Source organism: Arachis stenosperma, chromosome 4 (assembly GCF_014773155.1).
Source record: "Arachis stenosperma cultivar V10309 chromosome 4, arast.V10309.gnm1.PFL2, whole genome shotgun sequence".
Classification (NCBI taxonomy): domain Eukaryota; kingdom Viridiplantae; phylum Streptophyta; class Magnoliopsida; order Fabales; family Fabaceae; genus Arachis; species Arachis stenosperma.
Window position 1 is genome coordinate 975997 of NC_080380.1, and position 21211 is coordinate 997207.

The following is a 21211-nucleotide window of genomic DNA, read 5'->3' on the forward strand; positions in this document are numbered from 1 at the left end:
AATCAATTAAATGGTTAACAATCCAATTTATTTTCAATTTTTCATTCTCCTCTTTTTTCTTAGTTGTAGGAAAATAGTATGTGAAATTGTTGTTGATTGTAGAAATCAAATTGAGAAGAATGCAATTGATAAGTTTACTAATTATTTTATATATATTACATATATTATATATTAAAAATATATATATTTATATATCTATTATATATATCGGGGCGGGACGGGGTCAGATTTAGGTAAATCCGATCCCGCCCCGCCCGCCCCACCCCGCCCAAGAACCCGTTCCGCTAAAACCCGCCTCGGTGTGGGTGCGGGTAATTACCCGCCCCGAACGGGTGGGGGTGGGGTGGGTACTCGCGGGTTCGGGTAGTGTTGCCACTTCTAATGCTAATTCGAGGGTTCTAATTAGGGTTAATAAAATTGTAAGGGTCAAATTGAATATCGGATCAAATTTTAGGGTGAAATTAAAATTTAATTCTATTTTTTTCGATAATAAAATTTAAAAGTATTTTTATGAATGAAAAAATAATTTTGGTACATTTTTGGTAGGGGCAGCACCTTACCTGTGGGTACCCAATCTGACCCCACCTGGTCGGATAGGATTGTTAACCCGATATAGAGTACAAGTTGAGCATCAATTCTACCGACCAACCCGTATTTTACATATATATATGTTATATATTTATATAAAAATATGTTTAAAGTGTATGTTGAACCAAAGATTTTTCACTAAATACAAAAAATTCTTAGTCACTAAACAAAAATTATTAATTGATAAGTTAATTTTTTTTTACATAAAAATTAATTTTATTTTAAATTATCAAATTATATAATCATATTAATTTTTTTTTATAACTCACAACTCACAAGATAGAATCACATACCACGGTTAGAAATGGATAAAGAACAGGGTTGGATATTCTCAACCTACAAATAAATATAAAATAGAGTTGAGTTTAATAAAAATCTCAAGCCCAGGTAAGATAAATATAAAATAGAGTTGAGTTTAATAAAAATCTCAAGCCCAGGTAAGATTAAGATTGGCTCAAAATCCTATCCACCTACCATATCCACGTAACACCCCTAATTTTGGGTGATTTATTTTTTTATAATAAAAAAATCCTCCCCTTTTGGTTGTGGAAGTACAAGGAAAAGTAAAAATTAAAAAAACAATAACCCTAAGCCACTGATTCGTCATTCATCCACAATTCGCAATTCCTATCTGCTACTCTGGTGGCGCTGCTGCCGCCGCCGCCGGTGCCCTCTGTTCCGCTCGCTCCGATCAGGTCTGCTCCTTTTTTCCCAGGCTTCTCTTTATTGAAATAAAAAAAATCCTTTTTGTGCTACTTAGCCTTTAAATTTTATGGTTGAACGTTGAACAAAGCTGATGCTGTTTGATCAATATGTTGCTTCTGCTGCTTCTAATGACTGTTATTGTCATTACTTCCATAACCTCTCTTCTTGCTTTCTTCATTTCATTCTCATTTTTCTTCTTCTACGCGTCTTTTTCCCTCTTTTTCTATATGCAGTACACTTAAGACCGCCGCTAATTCCTGAACTTGCGCTGGAGAGGAAAGAAACACTTTAGTGGAGGGCTCGCTGGTGTTTATGAAGGTGTGTATTTCAATTTTTAGTTAGGGTTCAATTCCATCACCAAATTAGACCATTGATTTCAATTCCATAGTTTTTAGTAGAATTGAATTTTCATGTGCTTTCCAAAACGCCCTGTTAGTATAACCTGGCTTCCTTGCTTTGTAGTACTCTAGAAGTGGAAAGCCGAAACTATGGAAAAAGAAGAAGGGGGAGTGAAGCAAAGAATGGTTATGTCTGATGAAGAGGAGAAAAGTCGCCGTTTGAAGCTTGAAGAAGCTCTTGAAATCCAGTCCCTTAGGCGCATCATTAGTGCATACCTCAAGTATAACCTATTATTATTATTGTTCATGTTTTTCTTGTTCTTCTTCTTGCTCTTGCTCTTGTTGTTATTGTTATTATTATTCTTGTTGTGACTGTTACCTTTAAATATGATTTCTTTTCTCTCCAATACATTGATGCTGTGGAAGTGTAAACCCCTATTTTGGCACTCCAAAGATTCTACTTTTGCGTGGGGGAGGTGAAGTTTATCTAGCTTTTATGATCCTTGGGGGCGACATGAGTGCTTTTCTTTTATTCATGGACTATTTTGTTGGAACTTGAATTGTTTGCGTGTCAAAATGGTTGTTTACCCTTCTTAGAATGTCTCAAAAGGAAATAAAGGTCTCTTTCCGTGGCTGTTTTATTTTTGTTTTCGCTTGTTGTGGTGAAATGTAACTCTTCCTAAAACATGATTGTAGTGACATAATTTTATTAAGATATAATATTTAATCTATTGAAATTATTAGTATAACTGCTTATATTTAAGACGGATCACTTTTGCTGTTTCCAGTTTGGGCAAGGTTTCTTTGTTGGAATGATTCTTTTTATTTTTTTTGACTTTTATTCTATTACTTCTGTTGTACTTGGTGGTTTTTTTCCCTTTTATTTTTGAACATCACCATAAATTTTCAGTTTATAACTTGAAATGTGCAAATGTACCTATATTCATAAGTATGAAATGCCTTTGAAATTATGTTGCTTTCATTTGTTCATATTATTGTTATACTTGTTGTAATTTATTTATTTACTGTATGTTTATTAGCTTTAAAATTAATTGTGTCTCTAACACTATCATCTAACTCGTTGAAAGAACACTCAAGGTATCTACATTTCTTTCATTGACTTTGCGTGCAGCTATCCTGATGCTGCAGAGGAGGATGTTAGTCGATATGAGAGATCTTTCAGAAAGCTTCCACCTGCCCATAAGGTATTAGTTTCTTGCTTCCCATTCCCTAGCACACATGCTATGAACACTGGCACAATTCTAATGCCTTGTAATAGTTCCTTTGCTGTTCATTTGTTGCTGTATGATTTTCCTGAAAGTGTCTGTTCATTCTTGTAACCCCTTGCTTTCTACCACCTCTTCTTGTGTCTGTAGGCTTTGTTATCTCATTATCCTCAAAAGTTTCAAAGATTGCGACGGTACATCTCCTCTCTCTCTCTCTCTAGGAGTAATAGCAGCTGGATTGAATGATTAGAGCCTTTGAACTTTTTTCTACATACTTCTTTGTTATGTGATTTTCTTTCTTTTCACTCTCAGAAATAAATTCTGTACAATTTGATCATTTTAGCTTTTGAAAACAAAATAAAAGTTGTTTTAAGCATTTAGCTTATCTTGGCCAGCTGATGCCAAAGCATGTTTGGTTTAAATTAATAAAATAAAGTATATACAGATGCACACATACCTTAACAATATGAAGTACAAACTCACGAAATATAACTTGGATTTTGCCTAGTTGCGGAAACAAAGCAATGTTGTTACTCTTCTAGATGAACAAAATGATGAAATTGTGTCAACCAACAGCATATGCTTGTTTTATTGGATGTGTGCATTGTGAACTTAGAAGTCGTTATATTTCTTTCAATATATACTGGTTAAACTTATGGTTCTTATACTTCAGCAATATCTGGTTTTACGTGGTAGGATTTTGTAGCATAGATGCCATCTCAAAATTGCTTATCATAGAGACATTCCAAACTTCCACAGTTAATGGTGCATATGTAGGAGTTAAATTATTAAAATCCTTCCATAACTGTCAAACCTTGAATCAGTTGACCAAATTTTGAATCATGAATTGTGGTATGTGGGTGCTTTTGTATGGTAAGATTCAAAGCATCATAAAATGCCTAAATAAAAAAGAATTACATAGCTTTCTATAAATAAAAAGGCGCTTTAACAAAAAGAAAATGCTAAAAGGTGCAAAAAATAATTAAGGTGTAAAGTACTAAATTGATGCATCCACTAATACCCAAATACTATCATAAGCCACTACCATCAGTACCATGTTGTAAACTCATAAAAGGTCATATTTAATTTTAAATGGTCATATCCAATTCAAAAATGAGAAAAATGCTGGCAAGCAGAGTCAGGGTTTAAGGAATAGAAGAGATTATGCAGCAGCAGGGCAGGGAACAAAAGAGGCAAGTAGGAGAACATGAAGAATTGTCTGTTTTTATTGGAGAATTAGAAATTTTACAGGCATACTTTATAGTGGAGGGCGAAACCTAGAGAGAACTTTATTTTAAGAATTGAGAATTTGATTTTGATAGAAAAAATCTATTTCAGTAGAATAAAAGAGAATATACAAAGGAGGATAAACAATCCTTGCACAAAAAGCGTAGCTCTGAAACAAGCAACAATGCATGTCAATCCCTTTGAGTGTCAGCTGAAAATACCCAATTAAACAAACCATGTGTTGAGGATCAAAGGGACGCAAAAAAGGAAATCATTGAAAAGGAATCTTTGGAATTCCTGGAATTCCTTTACATCGATATGCACTAGAGCCTTACAAAAACTGCGGACTTCCATAGAATCTTTGCACTTTTATGTTAGCCAATGCCTTTGAACTTAATGAGAAGAACTTGCTGTAATTTCATAGGGCAAAGCCATGATTCCTTTAAGATACCAAAAAAGCCAATTCACATAGAGGCAAAGATCTTGCCACAGGATGATGCATAATAATTTCTATTATCCTCCTCCTCATCTTGATGAAATGCCCCCTGAAGGCAACCCCTGTTAGAATTGAGAACTTCTATTCTGTTGTCTACAGTGGAACTTTGGGTTTTGAGTAATAGAATGGAGACTATGACTAGGGACTTGCGTTTTAGAGAACCAGTATGGTTTCTGGAAGTTTAATAAAGGAACCAATTTGATTTTAGCTGAATAAAGATCTTATGGAAGGGTAGGGAATAAACAACAAAACTAGAGATGTCAAAGAAGAACTGGGATCCCAAATTTCCCCTTAAACAAAAGTAAAATAGGTATATGGAAGTTTGGCAACAGGTATGCTAGCACCGCCGTGGATGTTATAATTGAATATCATACGATACTGCTAGTTAGTTGACAGTTATTTCGTACAAAATAATGAAGAGATAGCGGGAGATGTTAACCATAGCATTTGTGCCTGGTGGATAAAATGGAGGTATGCTTTATGTGTAATTTAAAAGGTTCCTTTAAAGGTTAATGTAACCTTTTATTGTGCAATAATTAAGACTAGTGATACTTTAGGGAACTAAATACTAAATGAAGTGCCAACATTAAAAAGTTTTACAGAAAAGGAAATGTTGTCTTCAAGGAGTGGTCATACATGAAATGATAAGATTAAATGTATGAATTCAGAGGATGTAAGGGCGGCACTTACTAAAGGAAAAAATGGTAGACTTATGCCTATGATGGTTTGAACATGTTAATTGAAGGCAACAGAAACCTCAAGGATATTGACTAGGTGAAGGACAATCCAACAATCAGGATTTTAAAATGACAAATAAAAACTCTTAATAGTCTCAAGACCCATTTCAATGGTTCTGTAGTTAACTAGTGCCTTTGAAGAAGTTAATTTGGCAAAAGATAATAAGTTAATAACATCATTTGATCTCCACAGCTGGTCTCATTTAATGACAAAAGTTAATTGGCACCTTTGAAGATGTGAACTTTGCCAAACAATAAAATCATTTGATCCGCTTATCTAACCAAATGGGTGATAGAGCTTGAGAAAGACAGGGAGGACGGGGGAGAAGAATGAGACAAGAGAAGAAAGAGTTGATATTACTGCGTTCAAGCATAGTTCTGTGCTTATATAGATGGCAGAGTAGCTTATTCAGTAAGTTAGTTCAAAGGAGTAGAAGAGACCTGTCATCCTTAAGTTAGTTGTAAGATCTATCCTAGCTGGCACCTTCTTTAACTGTCTACCAAATCAACTTAATTGTTTTTGCCACTTCTAGACTCTTACTTGGTCACTCTTCAACTCACATTGTTATGCCCCTTGAAATTGGGCTCGTTGCAGGATTGGAATACTGTTACAGCTAACTTAGGTCTCATCTCTAAGAACCTTGCTTTAGACACTGCTTTAGTGGGTATATCCGTTGGTTGCTCTTGAGGTTATGTGTGCCATCAACAACTTTTTTTTTCTCTTTCTCTTAGAAAAAGATTCAACTCCATGTTTTGAGTGCAAGACTGGAGTGTGAGCAAGCATAATCTCACTCAAGTTATCATAGTATACTACTGGTCTTGCACCAGCAGTGGGAACCTTTAGTTTAATGCGTAAGGACTGAACCCAAATTCGTTCGGCTGTGAGATCCACAATGCTCCTATATTTGCTTTCACACTAGACATGTGATCATCAACATCCGCGGCGCAGTTTACATCAGAGTGTCCCTTGAGGTTGAGGAACTTTGGTGTCGCTGCCTGTCTAAGTGTGATTCCAAGTTCCAAGGTTCCAGCCAAACAACGAAGAATCCTCTTAACAACCTTCTAGTGGCTCTCCTTAGGTGTAAGCATGAATTGACATGCTTTGTTGACATTGAATGAAATTTCTGGACGTGTAATAGTGGCATACTACAGTGCTCCTACCATGGACTTGTACGGGATGGATCAGAAATTGAATCATAATCATTGTTTTTGTGGGACAGTTTGAGGCCAAAAGCCATGGCTAGTGTTTGAGTCTGGTTTAGGTACATCTTGTGACTGTGTGGGTGATATTGTAGTGGATTGTGACTTAAGAAAGATGTTTGGGGTTGGGAGGAGACCAGAAGTCATAGACCTAGTGATGGGTCTATCTCCTGGAGTTGTAAGTGAGTGAAGGAGGGCTATATGGGTTTATGTACATGTAGTTGAGGCTGTAGAAGATAGTGGAGAGTGTGTTGCAGGGATTGTGTTTGTGTAGGGGTGGGTAACAGTGGAGGCTGCTGAATAGGTGAATCAGGTGGAGTAATAGTGATGTTTTTTGAGGATAAAGATGCACGAGTATGTTATGGAGAATGCTGTGCAGTGTGAGGAGAATTATGATGCAGATTTGAGTGTGGAATGCCAATCGAGACGATTGTAGTGACATGTGGAGGTTGATAGAATGATGCATGAGGGAGAGTATTAGATGATGCATGATGTTGAGGGGTGGTCACTGCAGTGATTGCATTTTGGGAAGGTAATGGAGTGGCTATATATGGAGTGTGTGGCAGGGTGTTTGAGGGAGAAGCCACTAGATGCTCCTTATAAGGAAACCTGGTCTCATGAAACTTGTTATCCTTATAAAGTTATAATTGAAGAGCTTGCCTTGATTGTCTTAACACCTAAACCCTTTGTGTGATTGACTATAACCCAAAATGGTGCATTCAAATGAGTGAAATACGAACTTATTTTTATTGTTATTGTAGGGTCCTAAGAATGGAAGACATGCAAAGCCAAACACTCTAAATTGTACCACCTCTCAAATGGTTAGAATATGTACAGTGATTAAGGTGGAATTCTGTTTATAGTGTCTGTGACAGTGACCACTGCCTCTTCCCAAAAGGAGGAGAGAGGCATTGATGCATTTTCTAAGAGTGTTAAAGCTGTTTCTACTAAGTGTCCCTGTTTTATTTCAACAACACCATTTTCATTGTGGGTGTGAGGACATTAGCCTATGATTTATTCCTTCTTATTGAAAGCATTTGGAAAATGCTCTATATTCAAACCCCCCTCCCCAAATTAGACTGTACAACTTTTATTTAGTTTCTAAGAATAGTTGTGCCAAAGCTTTAAATTGCAAAAAGGCTGCGAATGCTTCTAATTTAGTTTTAAGAAAATATGTCCAACTGAATCTTGAGTACACATCAATAAAAGCAATATAATACTTGTATCCATTATTGGAAGTGATAAGGGATGGTCCCGAAAGATTAGTAAACACCAATTCTAAAGAAACTTGTAAGTAGAGAGGGAAGAGGGGAGGCAATGTGCCTTGCCAAGACAACACGTAGAGCAGTGTTCAGTTGCATTTTTAACTAAACAGTCGTAAGGCCAGACCTAAAAAAACAATTATTGTCTAACACAAATTTGCTAACACTTAATAAGTTCTTTGTAATTTCTTGAACGAGCAAAAGATTGTTTAGTTTGAGTGGCTGTTTAAAGGATATTATGATAGATCTACCAGTGTTAGAGATAGACAAACCTTGTTCATTACGCACATGGAGTTGGTCAGATCCATTATAGGGTGATGCTTGCTTGAGGTTTGAGAATTCAGGAGTGACATGTGAGGTCCCTCCATAATCTGGATACCAGGTTGAGTCTATCACTGATTTAGGTGTTGCGGCAGAGGCAGAGAAGTGTGAAATTGATGGTGCAGGAGTCCTGGTAGGGGCAACTAAGGCATTGGGAGGGAGCTGTGATGAGTGAAATGTAGGTGCAGGTGTATATGCATGAGATGCAGAGTTGTGAGACATAGCAGAATAGGGAGAATGAGAAATACTTGAGTGGTTAGCAACGTAGTGAGGAGATTTAGAAGATAGTTGGCATACGGTGGTGGAGGTAGAGGTGTACGCCGAAACAGCTGATCAAACCTATGTTAGCATTTGAAACTCGTATGACTTGGCTTGTTTCATGGCTGACAGATTGTGGAAGATAGTTGGCATATGGTGGTGGAGGTAGAGGTGTACGCTGAAACACCTGATCGAACCTATGTTAGCAGTTGAAACTCGTATGACTTGGCTTGTTGCATGGCTGACAGATTGTGGAACTGCAACCTGAACGACCACTTTGTCCCGGCCCACCATGGCCCACAAATCTCTACCAACACGGTGGCTACCAAATCCACCTCTGAAACCTGTGTTGACCTTAGACACAAAATGTGCCCAAAGCACTCGTGCAAAGAACTTCACGTTCAATTTAGGTCGAGCTTTGTGAGTCATGAGATGCACCTCCATTTGAAGCACAGAGTATGGCTTAGGCCTGGTGTTTATGGAGGTGACCAATGCATTGTATTCACTTCCTTGCCTAGCGAGGATGATGGCAATGTGTTCTTGCTTCGAGACTGGACTCCCGATAGAGGCTAAGGTGTTCACAATGGCTTAAGTGTGGAGGAGATGTTCATTCAGAGGTTGCGAAGTCTTTGCTATTGTGCTCAACTCTACCTTAAGTTGTTGCACACGAGCTTGTGTGCAGCAAGTTTCATCCGCACTTGCCACGACCCACAAGCACTCACATCACAGTCAACAAGTGTGAACACCAATTCGGTCTTTGTCGACATCAACCATGTGAGGAGCATCTGGTCTTTCTCCTCCCAGAGCTCATACTCGTTGGAGACACAGTTGTTGAGAGCATCCTCCAGCGACATAAATTTCAGAGGATGGACTGATGCAGAGCGCACCGATCAATGAGACTGAAGAGCCGCCACTAGGACTTGATGATGCCATGAGTAGAAACTTCTGATCATCGAGTCAGAGAGAGATACTTGGGAGAGGATGCGGAAGAGGAGGAGGAGGAGGCTGTCTTTGGATCCTCCTCCAACGCCAGGGGAGACAAATTTCTCAGCGGAGGCATTGGAGGAGGATCCATGCTATGCAATCTGAGGCTTTAGTTGTTTTGTTATTAAATGGTCGTTTGCTGTTGGTCATAAGTGATTTTACTTGCCATATAATAATTTTACTTGCAAAGAAAATTAGTGGTCATGGATGTGATTATATTGACCACTAGTTGTCCATATGGTATTTAATACTGTAGAGGCCAAGTTTTAAACTCTAAAGTTACTGAAGTATTATATTTTCTATGCCGTCTAATGGTGCAGGTGTATTGCAGTAAATTCTCATTTCATATTCGGCATGCTTCAGGTCATAACTCACTCCTGTAGATTGTATTTTTCTGTTATTGTAATGTTTGATATTGGTACAATGAACTCTTTCAGGCCTTTGAACCGCCTCTTGATATGAGCGGGGACATAGACTTAAGCAGAGATGCACATCCTGAGCATGGTCAAAGGGATCATTTTGTCTCTGAAGGGATTAATGCTTGTCCGTGTGAGTCTGCTCCATTGAGAATAACATGTTCTGTATCTGGTCAACATGCTTGTGCAGAAGGTATCAATGATACACGTAGATCATCGGCACCGGTGCATGCCAATGAGGTTCTGCAGCATTTGACTCCATGACCCCTTTTGATTCAGTAGATAAGAATTGTGATTTTTCCTTGGTCCTATCATTGTTTTTTTCATTTAGAAATTTGACTCTGTAGATAACAACAGGAAGTGGACATTGAGAGTCACCATAATTCAAATACTGGGACCAATCTTCCAAGCTTGATACATAATGGAGAGATCCGTGAATATGGTGGAGCAGCCTTCACCGATTCCAATAACAATGTCAGTCCTCTTTCTTGTTTTACATTTGCAGTTCCCCAATCCCCGTTTTTTTAAGAATTTCCGGGTTGGTTTTATGCTGTGCCAAGCTCATTGATGGCAACAAAAAGCTTTTTGATATTTTTCGTAGTAATTGTCAAGTGAAAACTTCAATTTATTTCTAGCAATATCTTCCTGCACTTTCCTTTTATTCACCTGATAATTGGTGCTCACCAGCAACATATTTTTTTTTTTAATTTTAAAAAAATTACTATTGATATTTTGTATTGACCAGTGAATGTATATGTTGTGCTATACTTGAATTTTCTCATCCTTTTATTTCTGCTTTATGTCAGATCTCTTCTTCATGTCAACAATGGTTAGAGCCATCTTTGCAACTGAATGTTCCTTTAGTTGATGTTGATAAGGTACATTTATTTTTCAGCTCTTTTTTGTTCTTGTTATCTGCTTAATGCTAGGAATTAGGATAGTGCTAAGTTTTGGATTTTAGTTGGTTGAAATAATTTTCTTTTCTTTTTTGTGATTTTACTGGCCTGACAATGGAGATGGACAATGCATCGTTGAATTTGTCAATATTAGAAGTCCAATGTTGTTTGAGAATACAACCATGATAGTCTGTATAAATGCTTGGCGATCCGCATCCCTTGATATAGCTTTTGTAGTTGATTTAGGGACATCTAATTCTAATATAGTATTAGACCTTTTGCTGTTTGTTAGTTCGGCCACCGATCTGCAAATGTCAATCCTGTAAACTTCACTTTTCAAATGTCTAGTTGAAGGCATAAGAGGGTTGATTATAAGTTCCACAATGCTTAGGTGAGTTAGGGCCGCTCAATTCTGATTGTCATTTAAAAATTTGTTGTTAGCTTGCTGTTGTATCACTCCACACGTGGCCTCGGCCAATCTTTTTTGTTTCTCTTTCCATGTTTTCTATCTTAGACCATCTTTGTCTCCCCCTTCTTGGCTGCTGCAATGGAGGCTTCCAACACCTTGTGCTAATATGGCTTAGGATATGGATCTGTTTTGCCTTCATTTTCTCTATCCTTTCTACAGAATTTGATCCACAGATTTGTCATAAACTGAGTGCTGGTATCCCAAAGTTCATTATAGAAGTGAATCAATATCCATAGGCAGAAGTTGAGTAATTTTGAAACCACTGCTTCTCAAACAGTGAGGATGACAAAATGAGTTTTGATGTTATGCAGCTTAACATTTTCCTGTTGCTTCCATCGACAATTTGTTCTGGACTCAAGGGAATCTGTAATTGTATGAAACACTGAACCAACAATTATCAAATAAAATGATGCTATTCTCTTAGATCATTGAAAAATAAAAAAGATAAGTGCATGGTCAATGTACTCTTAACTTGAATTCTTCACACTAGTTAAGTTTGAGAACTGAAATGCCTGGTATCAGACTAATATCCTGAATGATAATTGTTACCAAATTTGGATGAAAGTGATATTATGTGTGCACTTTGTAATGTCACTTTTCAAAAGTTCTTTTACATTTTCTTCATTATGACTATAAAATGATGCTTGTCAGCCTGTCTCCTCATCATTTAATATGGAACATACATTCTCGAAAGAAATAAATGGGGTTTGTCTCTAAATCACTACACGACCTGGAAAACTTCAGTGCTTTTATTTTCATGATCAGTCTATATCCTGCTACATACCATATTGTATGATTTTTACATTTCTCCTTCTGGATGCTTTTTATTTTGCAACTTCTTAGCATGGCAATATTGATGATTCTAATTTTGGGTTTACTGCTTTTTCCTCAGGTGCGATGTATAATTAGGAACATAGTTAGGGACTGGGCTGCTGAGGTACTTCTTGTTTAGTTCTCACTTCTTCTTGCTTTTCAAATATTCTATTTCTGCTATCATATAAAAAGTTTGATTTGCTAGTTTAAACAGTGCAATCTGAAACTTGGTGTTATTTCCACCACTGCTGGGTGGTGTCATATCAATAACTGAAGGATGCATGCATGATACTGTGTGAACTTAATTAGAAACAATGAAATGAGCACATTCTCTAAGCTTCACTTGTCATTTCCCTCATGCTATTTTGGTTGTTGATTCCCCACATCCATTACCTTTTTGCTAAGAGCTACTCACTTATGTTTTCTGATATGTATCTTGTTAGGGTAAGAAAGAACGTGATCAGTGTTACAAGCCAATTCTTGAAGAACTTAATCACCTGTTCCCTAATCGCTGTAAAGAGAGGTAGAGATTAACACTCCTAACACTAGCAGAAAGTCCTTATTTGGGTGTAGTATTGCTCAATTTTTGTACTAAAAGCATTCAATTTCTCAAACAGTCCACCTGCTTGCTTAGTTCCTGGTGCTGGACTCGGTCGGCTGGCTCTGGAGATTTCATGTTTAGGTTTGTGTATTTTCAGGGTTACATAGAAATATGTTTTAGATATCATCATTATAATAGATATTTCGTATTATGTTGCAGGATTTGTCAGCCAGGGAAATGAATTTTCATACTACATGATGATATGCTCAAGTTTCATTCTTAATCAGTAAGGACAATGATTGTCTCTTTGTTGTCAGTCTTACTAATGATAAAACTAATCACCTATTAGTTTGAGTCAAAGTAACGACTGGTGTTCTGATTTTGAGTTTCCTCTTTTTCTTAAGTTCTCAAACTGTTGATGAGTGGACAATATACCCTTGGATTCACAGTAATTGCAATTCAGTGTCAGATAACGACCAACTTCGTCCTGTTTCCTTACCTGATATTCATCCAGCCAGGTATGTACTTATATAAGCGAAAAAAGCCAAAAATAACTACAAATATTCGAAACTTACAAATCCATGAATTATATTATATGTACGATTTCCAACACCACATGCTGGAGCACATTACATAATCCAAGCTTGCAAAAGATATGCAATGTTGTTAGGAATCAGATTTAAGGCTCTGTTTGGGTTCACTCCCACCCATACTCGTAGTATTGCAAAAAATAGCAATACTAACTACATTGATTTCACATATACAAGGTTCCCTTTATCATTTGAATTAACAGATTCAGTAATAACTTCATTTGAAAAACCTTTATCTTACGCAGTGCACAGTATCGATCAATATGAATATTTTTGTGTTCTCATGAAAATAGGTTACTCAAATACCTACTTGATTATCACAATATAGCTTCATTTGCTGAGTATCTGCAAACCACTCATGAATTTCGTTAGTCGAAGTAAACCTCCTAGTAGTTGTAACCATTTTTCAGTATCATGTGCTGAATTTCTCGAAACTTTTAATAAACTTTTCAGTGTCTAGGGAAAGGTGGCATCTAAAAAGTGTAATGTTATGTAAGTAGCCTAATTTGATAAAAGCATTAGTGCTGATACCATGGCCTTGACGTCAAAGGCTTTTTCCCCTCTTGTTCATTTATGTATGTATGTATGTGTGTGTGTATCCTAACACTTGGTTGCAACTATGGAAGCAGTGCAGGAATTACTGAAGGCTTTTCCATGTGTGGAGGTGACTTTGTTGAAGTTTATAGTGATTCAAGCCAAGTAGGTAGGAGAGATTATCTTTAGCTATATATATTTTCTATCTAAAATCATATATCTGTGGCTCTAGCAGGGTAAAAATTCATTTTTCTGCCAATCCTAAATGTAAACTTTATTGTTCAACATTTTGTCAAATTAGGTGTTATGGCAGGATTTGGATAAATGATTCTTGACTTCTTACCAACTTAACTTGAGTAGAGAACGAGCTGCTATAGATGCTTGAGAGTCTGAACTGATGGCTTCTAATCTTACTACAAATGAAAATATGGTCTTGGCACAAGTTTTTCAGTGTACCTATCCATATCAATCTGAGTAATGTCCTCAACAAGAGCCTTGCTTACTATCTGGAGCAATATCCCTCTTAGAACAATAGAACATCTCAAATTCTCAAATCAAACTACTACCCTTCCTTACCGTGGTCGCCATATTTAAGAACTATGAATTTGCATCATCATCCTCATGCAATTTAACATAGGGTATGTTTGGTTGGGGGCTAAAAGTGGGGTCAATTTTACCTAACTGAAGTACATGTGTAATTTTATATTTTTGGATAATGTTAAACTTTATGTTACTAATTTTTAACTCTAATATATTGCCCCATGTAAATAGAATAACGTATAGAACTATTTATAGTTGCCCGTAATAACTTGGAAATTTTTATCAAATAACAACAATAATAATTTCTTCCGAGTTACTATGTCAATTTTTAGACACACAACCAACAAAATGGAAAGGAAATTATTCAATGATGTGTGTAACATGTATTTTTGTCTTGATAAAATGAACATTATAATTCTTTCGTATCTAATTATCTGTACTGAATGACATTCAACATCATAACACTCTTTGCTTTTGTAATTTCTAATGAGACTTACATGGCCAAACAGGTGCATGGGATGCAGTTGTCACTTGTTTCTTTATTGACACTGCTCACAATATAGTGGAGTACATCGAAATAATTTCACAAATTTTGAAAGACGGAGGAGTAAGTTCCTTTATCCAAAATTCTTTGCATCTCTCTTCTTTCTTATCCTTCAATTGATAAACTTGTTGCATTTCACATGTTGTATTGTCCATCATGCTATTGCTGGCTGACATCGACACAATGACAGGTTTGGATAAATTTTGGCCCTCTACTTTATCACTTCGCTGATATGTATGGGCAAGAAGATGTAAGGTTCTTTTTCTTTCGGCACACAGCATTGTATCTTATTATTCGGTGTTTTGTCTTACACTGAATTTGTCTGTAGGAGATGTCCATTGAATTGAGTTTAGAAGATGTTAAAAGGGTTGCATTGCATTATGGATTTGAATTTGAGGTAATATCATCTGATTTGGATAATGATCGCTTATGTTTATTGTTGTAACTAATCATATTTGCTTTTTCCAAATACAGAAAGAAACAACCATAGAGACAACCTACACCACAAATCCTAGATCAATGATGCAAGTAAGCTTCAAATCCTCTCTACTCCAATCCCTATATGTTTTCTTTCTTTCTTTCCATAATCTTGTGCTTTGGGGATGATCTTGTTAAATACCTTTATGCATTTCTCATCAGTTCATGGCTGTTTATAATTGGGTTGTTTCAAGTTGGAAATTCTGAGACGCTTAATAGAGGTTTAGATGTTCATATTTATTTTTTATAATATAGATAGTAAATTCGCAACGTTTCAGATAATAATATACTTTGATCATCCATAAATTTGGTACTTACAAAATAGACAAAACTAATGGGACTTGTTTGACAAATTAATGAATAACTAGGGTGAGACCCGCGCGATGCGCGGAGAGGTAAATTAATTATATTATATAGTGTATTATAATAAGTGTTATATTATTTAGAGATTGATTAGATTAGATAATATGTAAACTAATGTTAAATTTAAATTTTTATATTAAAAATATTTTGTAGAATATTTATTTGATAATTTGTATAATTTTATATAATTATTCAACTAAAATGCAATATAAATTAAAATATAGTTTATATTTTAAAAATTTAAATTCATATATTTTTAAAAAAGGCATAGGCCTTTTATATTAGAGTTGTACAAAACTATATCTTCATTTGTTGCTTCCATTTTACATTTGCTTTAGTTGTCATATTTTGTCTTCTCATATGGTGTTTTTTGGGTTGCAAATAATTAAAGAAAAAAATTTTAAAAAATGAATGAGAATCAGAAACATAAAAAATATAAATGAGTTTTATAATAATAATATATTTGAATATATTTAGTAAGGGATGCGCCGAATTTGAACTTGGGTTTAGAAAAATGAATGAGAATGAAAAATACAAAAGATGTAAATATAAAATTGTGAATTAATTAGGTAATCATTATATATTTGAATGTATTTAGTAAGAAAATGTGACAAATTTAAACTTACTTGAAGGAATTTTTGCTAATTGATATGAGATTAAGAAATAATGAATAGTAGAATCTTATGTAGCATGCTTAAGTAGACCAAATAATGTAATAATAAGAGTATTAACATGTATAAGTTATAGAATTCCAATATTTGTAACTGAAAATTTTTATAATTATTATTATTATGACACTTTTAATGTATATTTATTGTATTCAATTAGTACTTTATGTTTTAATTGAATAATAATAGATAAGAATTTTTTCTATTATATTTTTTTAAATCTTTTACTAATATATGATTGGTTGATTTCCAAGTTTTGCCAACTATCAAGTAAGCAAAATTGCTGACATGACATCGTTACAAGGGGAAATATGGCTTAAACACAATATAAAATAATTTAGATATCAACTTTTATATAATAAGAATAGATGTATATGGATGATATTCAATGACATCAAACAAAAATTTGCCTTTATCATTTATGCATTTTTTTAATAAACCATTGGATATAGCAAATATCTTTTGTTAGAATTTGCTGAATTTTATAATCCTGTTTTGCAGAACCGTTACTTCGCTGCATTTTGGACGATGAGAAAAAAATCTGGAGTGGCGCATCAGCAAGTGCCTTGATAATTGGATCATAATTTATGCATATAAAGTATAATTAAGTTAAACACTTTGTTAGGCTTGTTCTCTTTTTTGATGGAGTGGAGAGTATTCTTGTATTGATGGAACCTTCGCCACTAATTTGCCATCATTGAAAACTTGTACGCATTTACTAGATGTAAAAGTTGCACATACCCATAATGAGTGTTTTTGACAATAAGATGCGTGTAGAATAACATATCCATTGATACCATACAATATAATAAAAACATTTACTTTGGTTTCAATTGTGCTTCCCTTCAGTTCCACCAGCTTAAGAATTCATAGAACATGCGTTGCTGCTTTCATCGTGAACCGTATATGGTTTTTGACATGTCGGCCGATATCTATCATGAAATTGCTGTTCCATGTGACCGGTGGTCAATTTATTCAGTTTTATCAAGTTTGACCGATTTAATAGTCTGCATAGTATGTAATCTTGACCCGACTGGTAAGAGACTAATTCACCAGTTTTTTTTCCAAACCGGACAGTCCAATCTGGATTTAATAACAATGATTTTACCTGTATCTTTGCTTCTCCCCTATTCCTCATTGTTCGTGTCTTCTTCTTCTTCCTCTACCGATTCATCACTTGACAATAAGAAACTGTTCTCTTTCACCTCCATCGGGTTTCTTCGCATGATGCACGAGACGTACTGTCTCTTCTGTGCTTGCCAAGAGCTACAGTTCATCGTGAACCGTGTATGATTTTTGACATGTCGGCTGATATCATGGATTTGCTGACCCATGTGACCAGCGGTTAATTGATCTGATTTTATCGAATTTGACCGGTTTAGTAGTCTAAATAGTATGTAATCTTAATCGGACTGGTAAGAGATCCGATACACTAATTTTTCGACCAAATCGGCCAATCCAGTCCGAGTTTAATAACAATGCTGTCACCTATATCTTTGCTTTTCCCATATTCCTTATTGTTCGTATCTTCTTTCCCCTCCTCTTCCGATTCATCACTTGACAATAAGAAGCCGTTCTCCTCTTCAACCTCCATCGGGTTTCTTCCTCACAGCTTCACTGAAAGACTTCTTAGTGGACTCCATATGCTTGAGTTCGTCCAACTGTCCTATTAATCAATCCTCTTCTCTAGGAATAACGACAAGGTCTCCAAAGAACTCCCCATGCCCTCCTTTCCTAACTTACTTGACACTCCTTTGGAGTTGATCTTGTTCCTGCCTAGAAGTTTGATGTGATTCATATAGTCTTGAGTGGCCACTGCGGCTGAAACCACCCTTCATGTGGCAGATGACGGGTGGAGATGTTGACTAGATCAAATCAAAATCAAATTCCTAATTCCTTTCTTGAATCTTTTATATAAATAGAATTAATTATAAATCTTTTCCTTTTTAGGTTTAGCTTAATTTTAGGGATTTTATGATTAGAAATCTTTCTTTTATTTTAGGCTAGTATTTTTCCTTTCTTTCCTATTTTCTAGTTAATTCTATTTCTGTAATTCCTCTATAAAGAGGCTGATTCCCTGTACATTTTATAATACAATACATTCAAACACTTCAATTTGGTATCAGAGCAGGATCTCTGCACTGTGCCTCTAATTTATAGCTATGGCTGACAGTTCCTCAGTCATTAATCATGAACAGAAAGAGAACACCACTCCTACTCCATCAGATTTAAAATCTGAGCAACGGGTACTAGTTAGTGGTGACTCTCATTCAGTTCAGATCACCACATTTCGACTCAATGGGTCAAATTACCTTAGGTGGTCTCAATCAGTTCAGATGTATATCCGTGGAAGAGGGAAGATTGGATATCTCACTGGTGAGCAAAGCCAGCCTAACATCACTGACCCACAATATCATGTGTGGGATACCAAAAATTCCATGGTGATGACATGGCTGGTGAACTCAATGGAGGAGGATATCAGCAGTAACTACATGTACTATACCACAGCCAAAGAATTGTGGGATAGTGTCAAGGAGATGTACTCTGATCTTGGGAATAAATCCCAGATTTATGAACTTACTCTAAAAGCTAGAGAAATTCAACAAGGGAGTGACAATGTCACCAAATATTTTCACACATTGAAGCGGGTGTGGCAGGATCTTGACCACTTCAATAACTACAAGTGGAATTCAGTCGCTGATGCCAAACACCACCAACAAACAGTGGAAGAAGGGAGGATATTCCAGTTTCTTGCAGGCCTCAACGTGGAGCTAGATGAAGTTCGTGGCAGAATTATTGGAAAAGCAATCCTACCCTCAATTGGAGAAGTATTTGCTGAAGTTAGAAGAGAGAAAACTCGTAGAGCTGTGATGATGGGAAAATGCAAGACTGAACAGACCTCTTTGGAGTCTAATGCACTTTTAGTGGCACCTGCTGCACTTAAAAGTTCATCAAATCAGAAGCACCCCTCCAATCTTTGGTGTGACCACTGCAATAAACCTCGTCACACCCGAGAAACCTGCTGGAAGATTCATGGAAAATCAGCACATTTTAAAGGCAGCAAACCTGGTCCCAAAATACGCTCTACCCCAACTGCTCATGAGGCTGAAAAATCATCATTGAGTAAGGAACAGGTTGAGCAGCTCATAAGGCTGTTAAATTCCAGTTCTGTGTCTAGTACTCCTAGTGGTTCTTTGGCTCAAATAGGTAATTTTAGTATTTCTATGTCCCTTAACTGCACCTCAAACTTGAATGCACCATGGATTGTCGATTCAGGTGCATCTGACCATATGACCAGCCTCTCCCCTTTATTTAAAACTTATTCTCCTTACTTTGAAAATGAAAAAATTAGAGTTGCTGATGGTAGTTTTTCATCTATTGCTGAAAAAGGTACAATTAAACTGTCCAAAAACATTGACCTAAGAAATGTCCTACATGTACCAAAGCTTTCTTGTAATCTTCTCTCTATTAGTAAGATCTGTAAGGATTCCAATTGTGCTGTGACATTCTTTGACACTCATGGTATTTTTCAGGACCGGACTTCGGGGAAGATGATTGGCAGTGCTAAGATGATGGATGGGCTTTATCACTTTGAGGATATTTCGGAGGATAAAATAGCTCAAGGATTTAGTGGTATAAGTTCTATGCCTAAAAAGGACCAAATAATTCTCTGGCACAATAGACTAGGACACCCTAGTTTTTCATATCTCAAACATTTGTTTCCAAGTTTGTTTAAAAATATTGATTCTTCCTTACTTAAATGTGAAAGTTGTATTCGTTCAAAGAGCCATAGAGCTCCTTATTACTCTCAACCTTATCATGCATCTAAACCTTTCCACTTGATTCATAGTGATGTATGGGGTCCATCAAAAATAACAACTCAATTTGGAAAAAAATGGTTTGTAACTTTTATCGATGACCACACACGACTATGTTGGATCTATCTCATGCATGAAAAATCTGAGATTTCTAAAATTTTTCAGTATTTTTCAACAATGGTAGAAACACAATTTGACACAAAAATTTCAATATTAAGAAGTGATAATGGCACTGAATACTTTAATAAAAATCTTGGTGAATTTCTTCAAAAGAAAGGTATTCAACATCAATCTACATGTCCCAATACACCCCAACAAAATGGCATTGCTGAAAGGAAGAATAAACACCTTCTTGAAGTAGCACGTGCCATTATGTTTGAGGGTAATGTTCCAAAGTATTTATGGGGAGATGCTGTTCTAACAGCAGCCTATCTCATAAATCGAATGCCCACACGTATGTTAAATTACTGCACACTGTTGGATACTTTCAAAAAGAATTTTTCAGCATGTAGGTTGCATTCTGACTTACCTTTAAAAGTATTTGGTTGCATTGTGTTTTTACATACACCTTCATATCGAAGTAAACTTGATCCAAGGGCAGAAAAATGCATTTTTATTGGCTATTCCCCAAGTCAAAAGGGTTATAAATGTTTCAATCCACACACCAAGAAATTTCATGTAAGTATGGATGTTACTTTTTTGGAACATGAAACCTTTTTTCAAAAGAATTCTCTTCAGGGGGAGAGTCTAAGGGAAGAAAATTTTTTGCATGAACCTTTACCCACTCCTATCTTACATATTGAGGATACAACTTCCACTAATCAAGTAAATTCTGAAACAATTGCAAAACAAGATGTGAAAACCAATTCTGAAATTGTGCCAGAATTAGTTGGAATCCAAACAGGAAAAGAAATACCACAAGAAAAGGAGTTTTGGTGTTATGTTCGGAAATATCCCAAGAAGACTAGAGAACAGCCCATCATCTCTGTACCAACTCAATCTGAAAACCCGGAAGACGGTCCAACTGTAGTACTTCAGGAACTTTCAGGTAAATCTGAAATTGTCACTTCTAATAATAATTTGCCAATAGCCCTTAGGAAAGAAACCAGAACCTGCACCAAAAAAGTACTCAAAAACAGCACCAACCATCCTATTTTCAATTATGTCTCTTACCAAAATCTCTCTCAAAAACATCGAGCT

At 36.0% G+C, this 21211-nt stretch overlaps 2 protein-coding genes across 2 annotated transcripts; both read left to right on the forward strand.

Annotated features, from left to right (window-relative positions):
• The first annotated feature begins 1058 nt into the window (after nucleotides 1-1058).
• LOC130973518 (uncharacterized) lies at nucleotides 1059-17026 on the forward strand. Its single transcript, XM_057898082.1, has 20 exons — nucleotides 1059-1283; nucleotides 1527-1611; nucleotides 1756-1912; nucleotides 2764-2836; nucleotides 3008-3051; nucleotides 9663-9705; nucleotides 9780-9998; nucleotides 10116-10232; nucleotides 10565-10636; nucleotides 12016-12060; nucleotides 12380-12459; nucleotides 12554-12618; nucleotides 12697-12763; nucleotides 12882-12995; nucleotides 13697-13770; nucleotides 14651-14748; nucleotides 14876-14935; nucleotides 15014-15082; nucleotides 15160-15213; nucleotides 16695-17026. Exons 3-20 carry the CDS (start codon nucleotides 1782-1784, stop codon nucleotides 16761-16763), a joined length of 1494 nt encoding a protein of 497 aa, XP_057754065.1. The 5' UTR covers nucleotides 1059-1283; nucleotides 1527-1611; nucleotides 1756-1781; the 3' UTR covers nucleotides 16764-17026.
• Nucleotides 17027-18355: 1329 nt separating this feature from the next.
• On the forward strand, nucleotides 18356-19761 carry LOC130973890 (uncharacterized). Its single transcript, XM_057898575.1, has 2 exons — nucleotides 18356-19400; nucleotides 19727-19761. Exons 1-2 carry the CDS (start codon nucleotides 18356-18358, stop codon nucleotides 19759-19761), a joined length of 1080 nt encoding a protein of 359 aa, XP_057754558.1.
• Nucleotides 19762-21211: the final 1450 nt, after the last annotated feature.

Coding starts and splice junctions, on each gene's coding strand:
- LOC130973518 (XM_057898082.1), top strand. CDS start 1,782: ATGGAAAAAGAAGAAGGGGGAGTGAAGCAAAGAATGGTTATGTCTGAT. Junction 10,637..12,015: donor CTTTAGTTGATGTTGATAAG/GTACATTTATTT, acceptor CTTTTTCCTCAG/GTGCGATGTATAATTAGGAA. Junction 14,749..14,875: donor AAATTTTGAAAGACGGAGGA/GTAAGTTCCTTT, acceptor ACACAATGACAG/GTTTGGATAAATTTTGGCCC.
- LOC130973890 (XM_057898575.1), top strand. CDS start 18,356: ATGGCTGACAGTTCCTCAGTCATTAATCATGAACAGAAAGAGAACACC. Junction 19,401..19,726: donor TGGTTCTTTGGCTCAAATAG/GTAATTTTAGTA, acceptor GGTATTTTTCAG/GACCGGACTTCGGGGAAGAT.